The sequence below is a fragment of the Hyperoodon ampullatus genome (genome assembly GCF_949752795.1).
Source record: "Hyperoodon ampullatus genome assembly, chromosome: 20".
NCBI classification, from domain to species: Eukaryota; Metazoa; Chordata; class Mammalia; order Artiodactyla; family Ziphiidae; genus Hyperoodon; species Hyperoodon ampullatus.
In genome coordinates, this window is record NC_136933.1 from 35,999,570 (window position 1) to 36,018,853 (window position 19,284).

The 19,284-nt window shown below is 36.2% G+C and overlaps 1 protein-coding gene across 8 annotated transcripts in view; it reads left to right on the forward strand.

Moving 5' to 3' along the window:
* Positions 1-19,284, forward strand: part of TENM3 (teneurin transmembrane protein 3) — a gene marked incomplete at its 5' end in the record, with an annotated part of 440,276 nt that overhangs the window by 23,345 nt on the left and 397,647 nt on the right. For 5 of the 8 annotated variants that reach the window (XM_079726500.1, XM_079726501.1, XM_079726502.1 and 2 more), the window contains one exon: positions 1,049-1,327. The exons of the other annotated variants lie outside the window; for them this stretch is intronic. In XM_079726500.1, the coding sequence (XP_079582626.1) occupies positions 1,049-1,327 (279 nt within the window). The remainder of the gene's footprint in view (positions 1-1,048; positions 1,328-19,284) is intronic. 8 annotated transcript variants of the gene reach the window in all.

Below are 19,284 nucleotides of genomic sequence, written 5' to 3' on the forward strand. Positions count from 1 at the left end.
TAAATCTTAGACTCTACCATGCCAATGAGACAGGAAATGGAAGGCCCATGTGTATGCATCCTCTAAGCAAATATTTTTGTCTCTCTTCTCACCCCTAGTATCATAAAACATAGGTGAAATTTTTAAGAATAAATATAGGATTGCAAAAGTCATTAATAACGGCAGTCATTTTAATGTGTCCCCTAATTTAAACACTTTTGCTGTAAGTTATTGCAGTGTCATGAGTTTTATTATGCTCAATTTATTAGTAAAAGCCTTCAGGGTTCACAACCATTTATTTTGCAGGGAACTTGATTTTATCATTAATTTTTAAATACATTAATACTCCCGCTTTATTTTTTAGAGTGCACTTTATTTGCACAAATTGGTTTACTCTGATCAATACAGATGTTTCCAGGTGTTTATTAAAGCAAAAAAATCTGGGAAGTCAGACGTCTGCACATTTTCATGACATTACACTCCAAAAGTTAGTGTATGTTTGTACACACATGATACATGTTTACATTGGTTGTTAAGTTTTAGGTGGGAAAATATAATAAAGACTGCCCAGGCTCTGGTTTCTAATTTTTTCTGATTATTAGGTAACTTATTCTGGAGGGCAATCTTTTCTCTTCCAAAGGAGTGACACCTGGGCGGGCAAGTCCTAATGTTTGGGATGAGAGCCAGGACTCAGGAAATAATTCTGACAATTTTTATGGCTTCACAAGTCTGCTAAACACAGTTCTATCAAGGATAACTATGCTTTTCTCTGGGTTGGGTTTTCATGGTCTGGGCTGCTTTACCTGCCCGGCTCTCTGGAGGTGTTTATGGGCTGAAATAGTTGACAAAGGAGCTCTGAGCTGTGGTGGGTGGAAAGTCAGAGGTGGAGCTCCCTGCCCTCCAACTGGACCCACACGACCACAGGTCATGTGGAGCTAATGCAAACACCTGGTGCTGAGAGCGGACAAGACTGGATGCTTAAGTGTTTATTTTAGGGAGATTTTGTTTAAAAAAAAAACTGAAACAAGACATATACTCACTAGTTGTCATCTTTTTTCCCCCTAATTAGGACAGAATTTCACCCTAAGGCAGTTAGGCGTTTGTGAACCGGAAGCCCGAAGAGGACTGGCGTTTTGTGCGGAAATGGGGCTCCCTCACAGAGGTTACTCTATCAGTGCAGGGTCAGACGCTGACACTGAGAATGAAGCAGTGATGTCCCCAGAGCATGCCATGAGACTGTGGGGCAGGGGGGTCAAGTCAGGCCGCAGCTCCTGCCTGTCAAGCCGGTCCAACTCAGCCCTCACCCTGACAGATACAGAGCACGACAACAAGTCGGACAGTGAAAATGGTAAGTTCTTGTTTTTTTTGGCTTCGTAATGTTGGCGATCAGTGCTTCTGCCTGTTTCCGTTGACTCTGGAGGCGTGGCTTCCTTCCTTCCTCCCATCTCTCTTTCTCTTTCTTTCTTCTTCCTTTCTTTGTACTGCAATGCTGCTAGTAGCACTCTAGAAATGTCCTTCGTTATTGCATTTATTTTCCCTGGGAAAAAAATCAATATTCGACGACATCAGATTGTAAAATTATGCAGGCTTTCTCTGTTGTGTTAGCTATACTTCTGAAAAACAGTTTAATCATGGTAAGAAAAAAAAAACAACACAAAGATTGGCTTTGACTTATCTTGGATCATGTCACCTGTTATCCTCGATGGAGCAGCAAAGCAAGTGGTGGTAAAGTTGACCCCACAGCCAGCTTGTAATCAAAGATGTCTTTGTAGATTCCTCTTGAAAATATCTCAGAGAAGTTCCAGAATCTTAGAAGGGTTGAGTGAGCACACAGAACGGTTTATTAACAGGGCTCAATGATTGGAGAACAAATTTGATCATGCTTTAAACGTACGTGTTGATGAGAGCAATCGAAATCTTGGTAAAGAGAAGGGAGTGTGGCCTTTGATGTGCTTTGGGGACTGGATTACGCTGCAATTAAATCGATGCACTAAAACTGGATTTTAGGGTATCCAAACAGCATACTGTAAGAAAAATAAATATATTGGGACTCTTTTCCTATCGCCAACGCAGAATAATAAAGAAACAGTTAATTTCTATGCAATAATAGATTTCAAAGAAAACTTAATTTTTGGTCAGTGCAGCTTCTAGGAAGAATTGGAGCATCAGCACCAATGCACCGGACAACAAAATGACATTTCTCTTTCAGCATTTAATGTTAACAGCGTACTTGCTACTTTAATCTAGTTATTAATGCTGTGTATACAATGTATCAAAAAAGCAGAGAGAAAATTAAAATGGAAGAACTGCATGACGTGTGAAAAGAAAGATGGTGTTTTACCAATGGTTTCATTTTCATTCCTTATTGAGCAAGTTTGTCAGCTTTGCTTTGTGATAGGAAAGCAGGTCATTGTCAGCTTTTAGTCTCAGCTCAGTCCCCAAACGAAGGGGTAGCTAGTGCTTCACACCGCTTATGACTTGTTTTCTTGCTCTTCAGGGAAAAAAGGGTCTACTTTAAACCGACTAAAACAATGTCTTGTGGAGAATACTTTAATGCATTAAACCGAAGTCAAAATCAATTAATAATAGGCACTCAATATATTCATTTTGGAAGTGTCAGTTCTTGGTGGAGGCTGGATTTATCCCAACCCAAAACAGGAAACAAGGGCAGTTCTGTCTAACAAAATGAGTCCTAGAATCTGACTGACTGCAGCGTTTTCCTGAGCTAATCCATTCACCTCAGTAAAACCTGTGTTTTTGTAAATTTTCACTGGATTCAGAAGTTTCTAACCTTAAGTACCTAAGATTTGGCATAAATTTTGCTTCCTGACCCTCTGTATGTTTATGTAACACTCTGCAAGCAATTGTAGGCACAGTGGTTATATTCAGATGTGTTATTTGATGTTTGATTTTCCTAAAATACATGAAAAACTTTATGATGGTTTCAGAAAAGAACAGAGGAGGATGCAGCCGGACAATGCATTCAGTTCTGCTTTTCTGCATCACGGGCGTTCCATATCCATATCCATTAAATATTGTCCCACATTGGGTCAGCTTGCCCTTTCTATATACAACCTTTGTAGCATCTCTCTTTCTCTCTCTCTCTCTCTCTCATAGTGAGTGTATCTTGTTATTGTGTCTGTATTGGTAAAATATGAATTAATTTTATTATTTTTTAACTTGTGTATCTGCTAAAACCACCTCACAGCGAATTCCCAAACACATGGCATTTTATTCTTTTCAGAAAACTTAGAAACGTTGCCACCTCTGGTTAACGGTATCTAACATCCAAATGACGGGGGGTGGGGTGACAAGCCTGACGACCTTCTCACACTGCCTCCCCTCTCCATTTGCACGGATTATTATGAATGAGAGGAGGGACTTGTTACCCCAGGAGTCTCCTACTCCCTGTCCTTGGAATGATGTAAAGACAAGGAAAGTTACAGTCGTCCATTTCTCCAAGTGGTGCTCTGAAGCAGAATAAGAGACACAGGAAGAGGGTGTCAGGGGCCTTGCCTTGAAATTCAGAACATTTGGTAGCATTTGTTGAGAGTAAACAGGTCAGCCAAGTTAAGAGTATAAAGTGTCAGAAACAATGTTTGTTGAGCTGGACAAGTGATGACTTAAACTTGTGTTTACTCTTTCCCTGAGGTTTGGCTGTGGTTGTTTTTTGAAGCAACATTTTGATGGTCTAAGAACTCCCAATGAGGTCAGCTTAGGGAAGAAAACAAAAGAGGAAAAAAAATAGAGATGACCTCTTACTGAACACTGGCTATTTCACAGATTTCATATGTGTGTCCATAGGAACACTGCAGATTCATTTATTTGTTGTGAATTTTCAGTGATTAGTCAGAGCAAGATTCCATTTAAAGTAATAAATTACATTAAGATCTAGGGAAGCCTAATTTTCTGATATTTAGCAGACCTTTTCATTTTGAATTGTGGAATTAAACAAGAGTATTGAGGGTTTTTTTCTGACATAAAAAACTTTTTTTCTTAAGCTGGGCTACAGTAAGAACTAAAATTTGTAATCATACACAGGGCCTTCTAACATCTTTATAAACAATATCCTCAAATCTGTTACCTATTTTTACTATTATTACTACTTCTAGTCAAATATTTCTAATATAAGATTTCTAAAATAATTCAATTCGGGTATTCTTAAATGCTCTCACTCTGAAAGATTATTGATTTTTCCAGCTATATTTTCCTTTGACTTTCGATTATTTAAATTGTCAAATTTTATTCATTTTCATGTTAGCTTGCCGTGTGTCCTTAGACATTCTATTATATCACTATAAGTTGAAACAAGAAGGATGTGCATAAAATAACTCACCAAAGTGAAACTAATTGAGAAACCAGACACTGACTTGTTTTTCCCCCCAGTTTAGCAGGGGAGTTTGGGTTGACTGTTTTTGTCATTTGAAATAATGTGAATAAGGCTGTTTTCCTCAGGAAAAAAAAAAAATGTTATTCAACATTTGTGAAATTATGTAAGCTGAGTGACTGATATTCTAGTTATAACTTCAAAGAACAGTTTAGTCACTACAAGGGATTAGATTTCATTTATTTATTGATAAAGAGGCCAACAGTTCAGGTTAAGAAGGTGCTAGAACTGCTGTGAGGCTAATGAAATTTTGATGCCTGAGCATCCCATGAGAGTCAAGGAACATTCGGACCCTGCCACACGTCTCCATGTTAGCAGAGATTCTAAACCAGTGCTAAAATATATTCTTTTGCAAAACTAACTCTTCACCACCCATGGGGAGTTGATGTTAAGAAGCAATTTGAGAAAAAAATTTATTACAGTATATTGAGTTTCATATCAAATTTCAAATGTTAATCTTGTTCCGAATTAAGGGTGTGGGAGAAGGCCTTTCTTGACACATACTGACAATTTTCTAAGTCAACTGCCATGCTCCAGGGCAAATACGGGAGGGTCAGTGGTTTGTGACCACCTATTAGCAGCGGTCCTAGTAAGCTGTTAAGAGACTACAAAATAAATGTGATGGGATGCCGTAATCAAAGGGAAAGTTACCAGTATGCTCTGGCTCGTTTGAGGCATCTTTCCTGTGTCTGATGGATTGTTAAAAGACCCCTGACTGAACGCCCACTCTCCAGCTTTGCAAGTCATCTGATCTGAATTCCAAATATCTATGTAAATGTCAGGAACAAAGAACTTTTTTTTTTCAAAACATCAAGCTTTAAGCTTTAAAAAATGTTTATTTGTGCATCTTTTCCCAGAAGCAGCCTAGCATGTATTATTATCCTTTGTCAGCCAGCAGTGTGGTATCGTGAGAAGTGTCCAGATTCAGAATCACAGCGCTCAGGGTGTAAACGCTTTCATTCAACCCCTAAGACTGTTTGCTCCTGAGTCACCCAGAGCTCAGGGTCCCAACTTTCCACCTCTGCCTGGCTCCTCGGCCAGTCGTACCGCTGGCCCCAGAGATGGGGAGGTCTTCGTCTTGCTTCTTCTGCCTGTCTCCACCACCTCTTCTGCCCCTTGAGAACCGATGACCTTTGACACTAGACAGACCAAGAGGAACTGGCTCTCCTCTCCTCTTATATCTCGTCGTAACTGGGGAGCTCGAGAGCCTCCTCTGAGGGCAACAGTTGAGAACGTGTTGACGGGGACAGACCACCTGGGGTTGTACTGGCTCCACCACCTCCCAGCTGTGTGGCCTTGGGCAAGTGACTTAACCTTCCTGTGCTACCGTTTCCATGAGGGTAAAATTTAGAAGATCACAAATGACGTGCAGTCCTTATAGGGTTGTTGTGAGGATTAAATAAGCTCGGATACATAATATGCTTAGAACAGTGGTGCCTGGCATCTAGTGAGTTCCAACAAGGGTGTCCTCTTATTATTATTTGTAAATGGTGGAAAATTATACGTCCTTCTTAAGTGTTTGTGAAGATTAAGTGAGGTGCACGGTATCAAGTACCTACATAGTCTTGGCCCACAGTGTGTCCCCTGCCCCCTTCCATTTTCCCCCTCTGTCTGCATTAGTCAAGTATTTGTACATTTGGCGAATGAGGGAGAGCGAGTGGTCTCCTCCAGAAGACCCACTGCTAATTTGCATAGCCTGGAATTTCTGTCACCATTTATTGACTCTTTTATTTTTCTCTAAAACCCCACATACTTTTTAATTCACTGTAATTAAATGAACGTACATTAAGTGGTGCTGATGATTAGTCTGATGGCTGTAGACTTCAAAGAGTTAAACATGCTCCTTCCCTTCCTGGCCAAAGGACATTTCAAAAGTGGTGTTTCCCTCAAAGGCATGTTACTTAGGCAGCCAGTCAATTAAAAGGCAATTTAGCTGATGCTCATCAGTTCACGCAATAAAATAAATCACTCCTGGAAGACTTTATTTCTCACCTGGGGTCTTAGCAATATACCTGTGGTAGGACCTCACTAATGCCACACTAACTGTGCAGATACTAAAGTATTCCAGGGCTAATTTGGCTAACAAGAAGCATAGAGCATTAATGTGCAGTATTTTTAAGTGTAATAGATACTTGCTTTGCCAGACTAAAGCACTTCAAAAAACCAATTTACTTGTCCTTTGAAATAGTAGTTTTAAAGTGTACTTTCTGTATGGATAGATAAAATCTAAAAGTTGAGCTACTATACTTAAAAAAAAGATATACCCCTTAAACCAATTTGATAAACTGTTGTAGTGATGTTTACATCACTGTCGCGGTAGAGAACTTTATTTTGCGATCCAAATTACCACATTGGGCAAAATATGTTCTCTGAAAAAGTGGGCAGGGCAATTTTTTCTCTTTCTGAGCAACTGCATACAGGTGAGAGAGAGGAAATGGAAGGATTTGTAAGTATTCTATCACCAATTAAGTTCTAGAATAGTGTGGGAGAAACTGCCAGTGGTGTTGGAATACCTGTTATGTCACGTACTTGTGATGCTTCTAGCCAGGACACAGACGTCATTCCTCTCCTGGCTCTTTTTCTACAAGAGGCTAATAGTTGGGTTTTCCACAAATAATTTGAAGAGGGGTGTATTTTTTGCCTAGCCTGATTCCGTTCCTTCAACTTGATCTTTCTCAACTTTCAGCCTACTTTGGAAATTGATTGTGAGAATTAAGGAGGAATTCCATTGCTGCAAGAAATAAATGGTATTTCAGTGTTATTCTAACTTGAATATAAATTCCATTACAGGCTCTCTTCTCGCATGTAATGGTCAATTCCAGCATGTCCTACTGTTGTAAATTATATTTTATGTTTTAGGTGCTCTGGGATGTCAAAATAGCAAAAGTAATATGTTGCATGCTTCCTAAATCAAGGTCAGAATTAAAGTGCTGCTTTGCAAAATACAGTCAAATAGCTTCCAATATATAAAAATAATTACATCACCTTGATGGGTATGTGTTTATAGTTTAAACAGCAACTTGTCATTCTTTAAGCAAAAGCTTCCATACTTCATTTTGGATGAAATAGATTCACTTCATGGATATGTTACAAGTCACTTGAGCACAAGTAAGTGATGATTTAAATAAAACTTTTTAAAAATTTAGTGTTATGAAAGTAGAATTAAGAATGCCATAAAGTCCACCACCATGGTAGTTATCAGTTAAGTATTTATATACATTTATATTTTCCATTCTAAGAGGATTTTAGGCACTGCTTGACAGTTTGCTACTTGTCACACGAATATTGCCATTTCTACAAAACAACTTGTATTCTAAGTAGTTTTGTTCAAAGTATATAGACTATATGCGGTATCTGTTTAAAATCCAGATGTTCTTTTAATTGTGGAGTTGAAATCAAAGTAAAGCATACTAACACAAATCAAAACTGATGATGCATGCTATTTTGATTTTTGAACGTGGTTTGGTATCCTTGAAAAATCACAGTAGTAGCGGTGAAATTGTTTTAATTAATGAATTGAACAGCAGTGAATGCCGAGTCAGGTTCATTGATGTAATTATCACTGAAATAGAAAAAATAAGTGTTAGAGCCATAGAACCGTAGTTTATTTGCCATTCCAAGGGTGTTCAAGTGTTTGAAAAGCAACTAACTGATTTTGGGGGGGTGTTATTTATAGAATATTCTTCTCAGGTCATAATAATTCTGTTAATTAACATTTACCTACACACAAGTTTAATGTGAAAAATCTTCTACCTTATTTACTGAGTAGTTTGAACGAGGGTTTCACTCTGTTGGAATTTTCTTCTCTTTATCAGTTGACTTGAGATAGTTTGCCGTAATGAATAGACTGTAAACTAAGTGTAAAAGCTTTCTGAATGCGTATTAAAATGGATACAAATGAGTATAAACTTGAGAAAGGAACAATTTAAAATGTCTTATGAGTAGTGCCTTGACTTTAAATATCAAGTCATACAGAAACTGAAAACTGAATAAAGTTGAGATGTGACTTGGAATTGATTTCTCATTGAGTATGTCAACTACATTCTCAATCAATGAATGGTAAATGCTAGGTATCGTACCAGGGGCTACAAAACAAAAAAATGAGTGTGATATGGTCTCTGACTCTAGAAATTCATAGGCTGGTTGGGAAAACAGGCAAGTAGATATTACATTGTAATTGTACTTTAATGTGCTAAGTAATATTACAACGCAGTATGCATAGTCAGTGTCAGCACAGAGCAGATTCTTGCCACAGAAATTGACGGCAGGAGAGGAAAAAGGGTTTTATAAAGGAGGAAGGATGTGGCTTTGTTACACAGGCTCAAAAGATGTGTAAAAATGCAAGGTGTAGACAAAGCAGTGAAGGAGAGAGTGTGAAATCCCTGGGGACTGTTCTAAGAGCCAGAGGCTCTTTGGTGCCTGGAACACAGGGTGTTGTGTGGATGAGTTATGACAGTTTAGGCTGTACAGGTAGCCCCAGACCATGTTGCAAAGGGACTTCATGGCCATGCTAAGGAATTTGTACTTTTTCCTGTAGGTAATGGGAGTCTCGGAAGAATTTTCACATAGAGGAATATTCCAGTCATATTTACATTTTTGTAAAGTACTCAGAAAGCAGTGTAGAGTGTTAACTGTCTTTCCCACAAAGGGAGTAAGCTCCATAGGGCTGTGGCCCTGTTCACCCTTGTGTCTCTGTGTTCACCACACCCAGTGCCTGAATTTGGAACTGAAACTGTAGCTGAGCGAATACATAACTGGAGGTCAAACTTGAAAGCAGATTGGCCAATCAGGTAGTATTATAATTATCAAAGTGAGAAAATACAAACATTTGAACAAAGAACTGGAAAGGAAAGGGAGACAGATTCAGATAGATTCGACTTGCTGATGAATTCATTGCGTTGGTGTTAGAGAAGAGGAAGACATTTAAAAAGACCCTCTAACGTGGAAGGGATGCTATAATCCAAGTTGGATGTTAAAGCATATTGTTTGTGATAAGGTCAGTAATTCTGAGAAGGACAGGTTGTATTTGAGATGTCTGTGGGACATCAAAATTCAGAATATATTAAGCAATTATATATATACATATATTATATATATTATAAAATTTGTATATTATATATAATAAAATGTAATAGTACATATAATCATATATATTATAAATTTTATATATAATATATAATAAAATGTAATTATATATATAATTATATATATATAAAACTCAAGTTAAATTTTGTTTAGAAACATTTTCTTTATGATCTCTATGATTGCAGTTAAAGCCATAGGGCAAATTAAACCTCTCCCCAAAAGCAAGTAAAGTGAGAAGAGAAGAGAAATGAAGATAAAATACTGAGTTCACCAATATATAACATAAAGGTACAGAAGAAGCACCAGTGAAAGAAACAAAGAGGGACGTTCCATAGAGACGAAAAGAAAACCAAACAAGATCAGTTCACAGAAGACAAGAGACGGGACATGATTAACAGAGTCAAAAGTTTCCAGAAGTATAGTAAGTGAAGTGCCAAATATATCCTTTGGATAGCACAGAGGATCTTAATTTCTGTGTAGTGGGTGTGGTCATCAAGTTGCAGTGGGTGGGGAGATGAACAGAAACTATGGCACCAGTAAACGTAGATTATTCTTTCCAAATCTTAACTAAGAAAGGAGAGAGTTAGGTGTAACTCCTGGGGAACACAAGGGCAGGGGTATTTTTATATTGGAGGACATTTCAGCCTCTTTCTAAGGAAAGGGAAGGAGTAATGAGAAGATGAAAGTGGAGGAGATTAAGGGGGAAATGAAGTCTGGCCTCTGAAGGATCGGGAGCAGAAAGATCTTTGGAATATAAACTTAGATAACTGTGAATTCCTCAGCACTTTTTATCTTGTAAGGTGCTTTTCATCTTACAACTTTGTGATAGCATTAGTTTAGTGTTTGCTGTAGGAGAGGTGTACTTTAAAGAGGTACATTTCTATCTACACCGATTAAAATCATAGAATAACATAGTCAGTGTGGTATAAATTGATGACATTTGATGGACTTGACAGTTCATGTCATTAAAAGGTTTGGGGGAAAATACATTCTTATTCAAAATTGAGATTTTATTTAAAACAGTACTATAAAGCTGCTAAAAACAAAGAAAAGAAAGAAAAGCACATCCAGAGTTTAATAGAAAACAGGTAATTATCAATTCTGGAGCCTGAAATAAGGGGATTGTTCTCAGTTCTACTCCAGATACAGATACGTAGGTAACTTCTATTTCGTTTCCTTGATCACTGATGTGTGTGTGTGTGTGTGTGTGTGTACAATCTATATATAAACATATAGATATATAATAAAATAGTTGTATAATAAATACATATATAATAAATAGATATGACAAAATAAAAATAGATACAAATATATAATTATGTATAAATCATACACACGCCTATATACATGTATATATATATATATAAAAGTGTGTGTTTATGACCTTTGCCTTAAGGATTAAATTAATAGCTTAAATATAAGTCTTTCCACCATAGTAACTGCCACATGGTTTTGCACTAGCTATACTGTCTATTTTGCTTAAAAACAAAATGCATGTCTACAAACATAAAATTATACAACCAGATTTGATTATTAGCAAACACTCTTGAGGAATTACCAAACATTCATTTTTTAAAAATACTCAAAAGGGAGCCAAAAAATAGAACACAAGTGATATGTCTGAGAGAAATAAAAATAGGCTATAAAAAGCCAGAGTGTTATTATTTGCATATTTAAATTTGGAAAACTGACTTTGTGAAATGATTATTCAGGCTAAACTGAATAATTGATTTGTCTTAAATTGGTTAATATCAAAGTAATCAGTAGGAAGTAGGCTTTTGCTCTTCCAACTGGTTTTTATAGGGACGTTAAAGTTCACAAAGAGAGATCTTAAAATTTTGACTTACGTCAGCTGGAGATTCCTGGGGGATTTGAAAGTGCTTGAATGAAATGTCAGTTGCTGCAGAAAGCAAGTATAAAACATTCCCTTATAATGGACTGTGTCTCATTTACTGTGACTGGAGCACCATTGTATAGATTGTAAGGTACAAAATGTGCTTATAGGTGAACTAAATTATTTGAATTAACCTATCTAAAGAGTTTAAGGCTTCAGATAATCATTAGAATTTTTTAAGCATTTAATTATTATTTGCATTGTACTGTGTCAATAACCCAAGTAAAACGATAGGTGATGACAGACATAATAAAAATGGAACTCTAGACCAAGCAATTTTAAGTATAAAGTGTTATGAGTGTTTAAATCTATGCCCTTAATTTATTTTATTTACTTAGCATTACATGTCATTTGAAGACACAGAGAAGCACATGGATAATATTCACTACTTTCTATTTTGGTATTTACACTTTCATTCTTTATCTGTGTATATATTTTTAAATTAGAATTGCAATTTCTATTTTGACCTAAGTTTCTCCACATTATTAGATATTCTTCTTCAACATAATAGTTTTCCATGCTGTGATTTATCATAATTTGTTTAATATATCCACTACTTCTGAACATCTAGGTTGTTTGAATTTTCACTTTTGTAAATCATGTTGTAATAATAATTCTAGTGGCTAAATCTTTGCCCCTAATTCTGTATCCCCTAATACCTTAGGATGAATTCTTGGAAGTGGAATATCAGAGCCAAAGTTATGTACAGTTTAAAGCATTTGCTAAACGCTGTCAAAATGCCCTGCAAAAAAACCTGTATCAATTTACCCTCCCACCAGAAGTATAAAAATGTGTCTTTTTCCACATGCCATTGACAAGGAATGTTGCCATGCTTTAAAATTTTGGCAACTTGATGGAAACATAGTATCTTACTGTTGCAATTTATATTCATTTGAGTAATAGATTGAATATATTCTCATATATGTGTGTATATTCTTTGTATTTCTTCTATCATGAATTGCCAATTTATGCCCTTTGCCCATTATTCTGTTGGGGTATATGGAGAAATGGGTCTTCCAGGACATCAGGAAACTGAAAGAAGAGATGACATTCAAGGACATTAGGACACTGACTCTGCCTTTTTCCACCTTGTGTACATGTGGCCTTGATGAGACAGGTTTGGTTGCAGGAGGACCTGATATAAATAAACATCTCCTTAAATGCAGGCCTTCTGCTCATAGACATATGTGTGTAAGTTCCACATTAGTGATGAATAATGACATGAACTCCAAGTATAAAAGAGCTGGGGCACAGCACAGATGTAAGGTCTTCAACTCTATCAGGATTCCACCTTGCTTAAACAGCTGCACACTCCTTATTAGAGATTCTAGGTACCAAGAAAATCTGTATTTACTCCAGTTCGGAGTAGCAAATTCATTTCCACAAAGTTTCTGCATCCTTATTAAATAAATTAAAAAACTTAAAGAAGGTGATAGTAAGAGTGGGAGGTAAGACTCTTTCCATCAATCTATAGGCTGTTGGAAAAGATACAGGAGATATAGGTACTCATGTACATATACATATTTTTTTCTTATTGCATAGTTTTCACAAAACAAGAATCTTAATAACACTCTCTTTTAAAATATCTAAATCTTAGTGTTTTGTAAATATTTTCCTCAGTTTAATTTTGTTTTATTTATTTATTTATTTATTTGGCCTCCCTAATGGGCCAAACTGTTTTATTTTTGATACAATTTTTTAGAAACTTTAAAATATAGTCGTCATTTATATTATTTACTTTTTTATGCTTTTTTATGCTTAGAAATGCTGACTTTACCCCTAGAACAAATAACTATTTTATTTTCTTCCCTTTTGTATATTTCTTTTTTCTTTTTTTATGTTTAATTTAGCTGAATTTTTAGATATAGTCTGTGGTGTAGGAATTTATATTGATTTTCTTCACATAATTTGCTTTTGTAAATGTCATTTAATTTAATTAGGGGATGCTTCATAATGTCTAATAAATATATACTAATCTACTTAAATTTTGGCAAGGAGACATCAATAAAAATTAGTGCTGTTAAATCTTTGCAAAGAAGTGGGGTAAAATTTGTGAGATACCTTATATAAATAGTAGTTTTTAGATACTAAATTTAGGTTTGGTAGTTTCTGAGAGATCTAGAATGCTAACTAAAAATAAACGTTTTCAGGAATGCACAGTTAACCACTAGCAGTATAATGTGTAGCCTTTAGACATTGCAAAAAAATGTAGTAGAAAAACAGACTTGAATAGGTTTGTGGAAGTTACATATAATATCAGAAGCAGTTATTGAGATCTATTTTTCATTAAAGAATAAAGCATGAAACCTGCAGAGTCAGGATGCATTATGCACATATTTTGTGAACATCCTTATATTAAATACTTTGAGAGATATTTTTAAGGAATAAAATGGACCCTTTGCTCTCAAGCTTATGAACTTGGAGATACAGGGCTTTACAAAGAGAAAACAATTAGAAGACAAAGCAACTGGATGAAATACATGGCTAAATTGCACATTGAAAAGAGAAAAGCGATAAAGATTTAAAAAAGGAAAGATTCTGCAGAATTAGTAGTATTCCAGCAGGATTTTGAAGGTGGTAAAATATGTTTAAATATGGCAGAAAAGTAGTGCATGCTTACAGTTGGAAAAACTTGAAGAAATGCTTTGAAGCCACAAGTGAAACAATGGTAGCCTTCCAAGGAGGCCACCCATAGATTCTAGAAGAATCCTCTTGGGGAACACTGGAAGTTAAAGTTGACAGTCAAGTGGAATCCACTTGCGAAGAACTGTAAATGTCATGCTGATAGGTCTGAGATTGTCCCTGTGGGTCCTGTCTGTCCAGTCCACATCCTAAAGCAGTGTTGAATGGACTGTATGAAGGCCAACTTGGAATTGATGAGCCATGGTTCAACATATACTAGGAAGACGTTGTGTTGAATAGAGAGGCAGGAACAAGTTGTAGCAGGGTTGGCAGGACTTTGTCATGTGAGAAAGAAACATAAAGAGTCAAAGATGAGTGCACAGCCTGGAAAAATGCTGCTGTAGTAGGAAAATAAAAAAAGAAAGGCCATAGGAAGATAGTTGAACAGACTGTCATCTGCACAATTCCATAAAGCCATCATACAGAAGAGTGCATATTGCAGTTTGTGAAACAGTAAACAGTGTGAAAAAGATGTTATCGAAAACTAAAAATCAATGTGGATTTAAGGGACTATGCAGTGGTTTTATTAGAAAACAAAATGGACAGTGAATAATAGCAGATCTAGCATAGACTCAAAAGAGACAGTTATTTCTCCATTTTTCCTGAATCATCCCTTAGAACAAGACATTCAGTTACCATACAGTATCCAGCAAGAATCCTATTTCATGCTATTCCAGTGCACTACTTTACTACTAGAGTAACAGCCTTAGCGATTGAAGAACAGAGTCTGAAAATATTTTATCCCCGTACATTTTAGTTGCTTCCTGCCAAATCTCAAAACAATCACTGCATAAAATAGATTTCCTGTACTTCTTGACTCTGTATTTATCTTCGCCATGGCTATAATGAGGGTTTTGCAACAGATGTATCCCCCACGGGAACCACTGGAGAACACCAGGATGGTACAAGGAAGGAGGCTGCAAAATTATTAGTAGTACATCTTACTCCCCTTCCGCCAGCGGGGCTCAGTCCTGATTAGGACTTTATGTCAGGACCGTTGAGTTCTGTAGATGGCTTGATAAAGGCACAGCGGTGCCCTAACACTGGGCCAGTGGGCCCTTCAATGCCGTAAAGGCAAAGACTTAAATTCCAGTAGCTCTTGTTGTCCACATTTGCATCTGTAAGGGTCTAGATGTGAACTTCATGGTTTCACCATTAGCACATTGAATGTACTTATTTTATCTCAAAATCTTATGAGATGAGTGCAGAGGGTCAGAAGAGGAACAATGTTTCTTTAAAGTATTCTCATAATTTTACCTATCTATTCCAAGAGTGATTGCTAAAGGGATAAAAATTGATGAAAAGGAATTTATTTGGAGGTGAAAAGTTTGTACTTTAAGGGATAAGAATATTGCCATATATATCCATGAGTCCTGGTTACTACCGCCATATTTCAAGTACTTTGTACTAAATGTATAGCTCAGTGATAGTTGACAGCTGTCAGGCAAGATTTCATCTCCTGAAGAAATATCAGAAAGAGTCAGCGCTTAGGTTGACCCTTTCCATGAAATACATTTCTTATCCTTTTTTAATTAGAAGTTTTCACCCACAACAATCCTCTTACTCCAACAATTCTGATTTTGCTGTGATGACATTCCATCATTCCTGAAACAGTTTGTATTCTCCAGAATACTTCAGCATCCCTCGGGAAGTGTCACTACTCTATAGAAGCATTTTGGAAAGAGTCATTTTACAACAAGGAAAATCGGTAAGGATTTTGGATGTGAATGTTGTGGTTATTGTTCTTTAGAAAAGTCATTATAGGAAAATCCAAATGGCAGAGTAGAATAGAGATAGAGGCAGAGACAGAGATAGATATCTGGATTTTATTGAGCACCTATTGTAGTCCACCTGACAGCTTTTGATGTTAGTATTATCCCTATTTAACCAAGGAAAGAAAACTAAGGCTTAGAGACGCCAAATATCTTGCTAAGGTCCCACGGGTACTAAATGACAAAGCCAGGGTTGAAATCCACCATCTAATTCCAAAACCACTATAATACACAGCCTATTCTTGTGTGGAATCTACTGGAATCTAGACAATAGTAGAGTGAAGGTCCCCTCAGATCACCTACTTTTCAAAGAGAAGGAAAAAGTCTTGTAAATTTAAATGTCTTCCATGTCACCTTGAGCTTCTGTGTAGTTGAATTTGTTTCACATTTCTTAGTCTAAGATATAATCCTCCTATTTTAAGAAAAGAATTTCATAGGCACAGTGCTAAGGACACTTGATTAGAAGTGGAAAGATCTGGGCTCTTATTCTGATTCTATCATTAACTCATTTTTTTTTATCTTGGATCATTCACCCAGTGTCTTTGTGTCTGAGCTCCTTCAAAGTGTGCCTTCTTATTAAACAATTTTTTAAAAATATGCATTATTATATTTTTGGTTAACCTTACAAAGCTAATGTTGCAAAACTTTTTCTTGAGGATTTACCTCAAGGGAGGAAAGTCACGTTGGGTTAGGATAAGTCCATTGAAGCGAAGATATGAAGCATGAGAATCTAATAAACTACCTAAAGTAGCAAGAAAAATTAGATTCATTATTTGCATCAATCAAATATAATCCGAGTTTCCTTTGCTTCTGTGTATGTCTAAATATTACATCTACAAAGAGTGGGACTATGACCCTTAAACTAATACATTATTGCCTACAAAGTCTTGTTATCTTTTGTTTTCACAGTCATTTCAGATTCCTAAAATAAATTTGTTTCAGTGCTGAGTTTTATCTAAGTAAACATTGAGTATTGTATGGTATTTCATTATATAAGCTTAGGAAATTTGCTTAGTAGTGATATTAAGGAAGACAGTTTTTGGTGAATATTTTGCCATGCCTGGCAAGCAGGTCCTAGATGTTTAATAGATAAATACAAAAATAACTTTCTTTTTCTGACTTGTTTCACTTAGCAAAATACACTCTAGGTCCACCCATGTTGTCACAAATGGCAAGATTTCAGTCTTTTTTATAACTGAGTGATATTCCTCTGTGTGTGTGTGTGTGTGTGTGTGTGTATGTGTGTGTGTGTAAAACATCTTTCTCCATTCATCTGTCACTGGACACTTAGTGTGCTTCCATATCTTGGCAATTATAAATAATGCTTCAATGAACATAGGGGTGCATATGTCTTTCGAATTAGTGTTTTTATTTTCTTCAGATAAATACCCAGGAGTGGGATTGCTAGATCATATGGTAGTTCTGTTTTCAGTTTTTTGAGGAACCTCCATACTGTTTTCCACAGTGACTGCACCAGTTTACATCCCTACCGACAGTGCATGAGGGTTCCCTTTTCTCTGTATCCTCGCAAATACTATATGTTTTCACTTTTATGTGGAATCTAAAAAACAAACCAAAAGAACAAAAAGAACAAAACCAAGACAGACTCACAGATACAGAGAACAAACTAGTGGTTGCCAGAAGGGAGGGGAGAAGGGGAAGGGTGAAATAGGTGAAAGGGATTAAAAGGTACAAGCTACCAGTTATAAAACAAGTGTCGCAGGAATGTAATGAACAGCACAGGGAATATAGTCAATGATATTTTAATAACTTTGTATGGTGCATAATCTATAAAAATACTGAATCACTATGTTATACATGTGAAACTAATGTAAGTCAACTATACTTCAATTAAAAAAACAAAAACAAAAATGACATTACTTAAATATTTCAATCTTTTAAGAAAGATAATCAAGCCAGTTTTAACAAACGAAAAACAGTCAGTAACGTTGTCTCTTCCTCTTTCATGCACTTTTCAAGGAAAGATTTGGGGTGGAGCATACTTTTTGTTTTGATCATGGTCATAGTTGATTTCCACACATGAATCATTTCTACCCCAAACTTCCCCATGTATTTATTATCTGTGTCTTTCTTGAGATACTACAGGCTCAAAACACAATCTGGCTCAGGTTATTATTTCACTGAAAGAATATTCATGTGATTATCAGCTTGTTTCTAGGGGAAATGATCTCTAATAATCAATTCTGTTTTGTATGGCTAAAGAATCTGCCAGATAATTGAATATCATAATCTGCAAGTCTGACAGAGACCTTGTGAGATACCAGCTTCACTCTCTGTCAGGAAGTCTGGAGAGATACACCTGAACTAGATATTGCGATTCCTCTGAATTTACCTGTATCTGTGTTTAATTAGAATTTCTTTCATGACTTTTATCCGAAGTTCTTGGCATGAAATGGAGCAATTTTGGTCTTCATCTTCATGTCATAATCCTTCTTATACTTGCGTAGCAAGACTGTTATCCTTCTTTTCTCAAAACTAATTAGTCCCAATAGTCATTCTTTGATGAATTGATCCTACTTCCTAGACCTAATCATTTTCATTATTCACTGAGCGTCTTCCCAATTCATTATGTCTCCTTGGTTTCTGGGGACCTCAAAACACACACACACACACACACACACACACACACACACACATTCTCTCTCTCTCTCTCTCTCTCTCTCTCTCTCGCCATTTTAATGATAGTAACATCACATTTCTGCTCAGTTATTTTTAGTGCCTAGGGCATGTATCAGCAGTATGTTAAAAAGCCTGGCATCTGTCCTCAAAATATGTTTTCAATGGTTAAATTCCCTTTTATGGCCCTTTAATCAATTCTGATCTGTCTTACTGTGATGTTACTAGAACCATTCAAAAGAGCCATTACTTGTTACTTTTCCCTTCCTCTTGCTTTTTCATAAATTTCTTTGTAATTTCAACTTTGGATTTCTTTGGAATTTTCCATGAAACTCTTATTTCCCAGATCATATTTCCTCCTACAGATTACGAGATCAGAATTTACTTATGGCTCTCTTCTCACATCCTCTGATCTTACTAATTGTATTGTAATTCATTCAATTGTATTGTACTGTCTAGTTTACTTTCCTGCTTATTAACTATCAGGCCCTTTCTCCCTCCTTCTCCTTCCTCATGTCATCACTCTAAATTTCTTTGTAAATAACTGGAGTGCTCAAATACATGTTTCTTTCAACCTGCAGTTCTTAATAAGCCAGGATGAGCAGTAAATGTCTATTTGAAAGGCTGACTTAGTACCTTTTTCTTATTTCCCACACTCTGAAAGTCCATGCAGCTTTGAAGAGATCTAGGTTTAAAATGGAATACGATATGTTAGTTGAGGAAAGCCTGCTCTACAAACATGATATTTCAGTTAGATCTGTTTTAAAAATATACCTTAGGGTACCTTATTTTAGTTTGTCACTTACGGTGTTATATAAGTAAATTATGCAAACCCTCATTAACAAAAA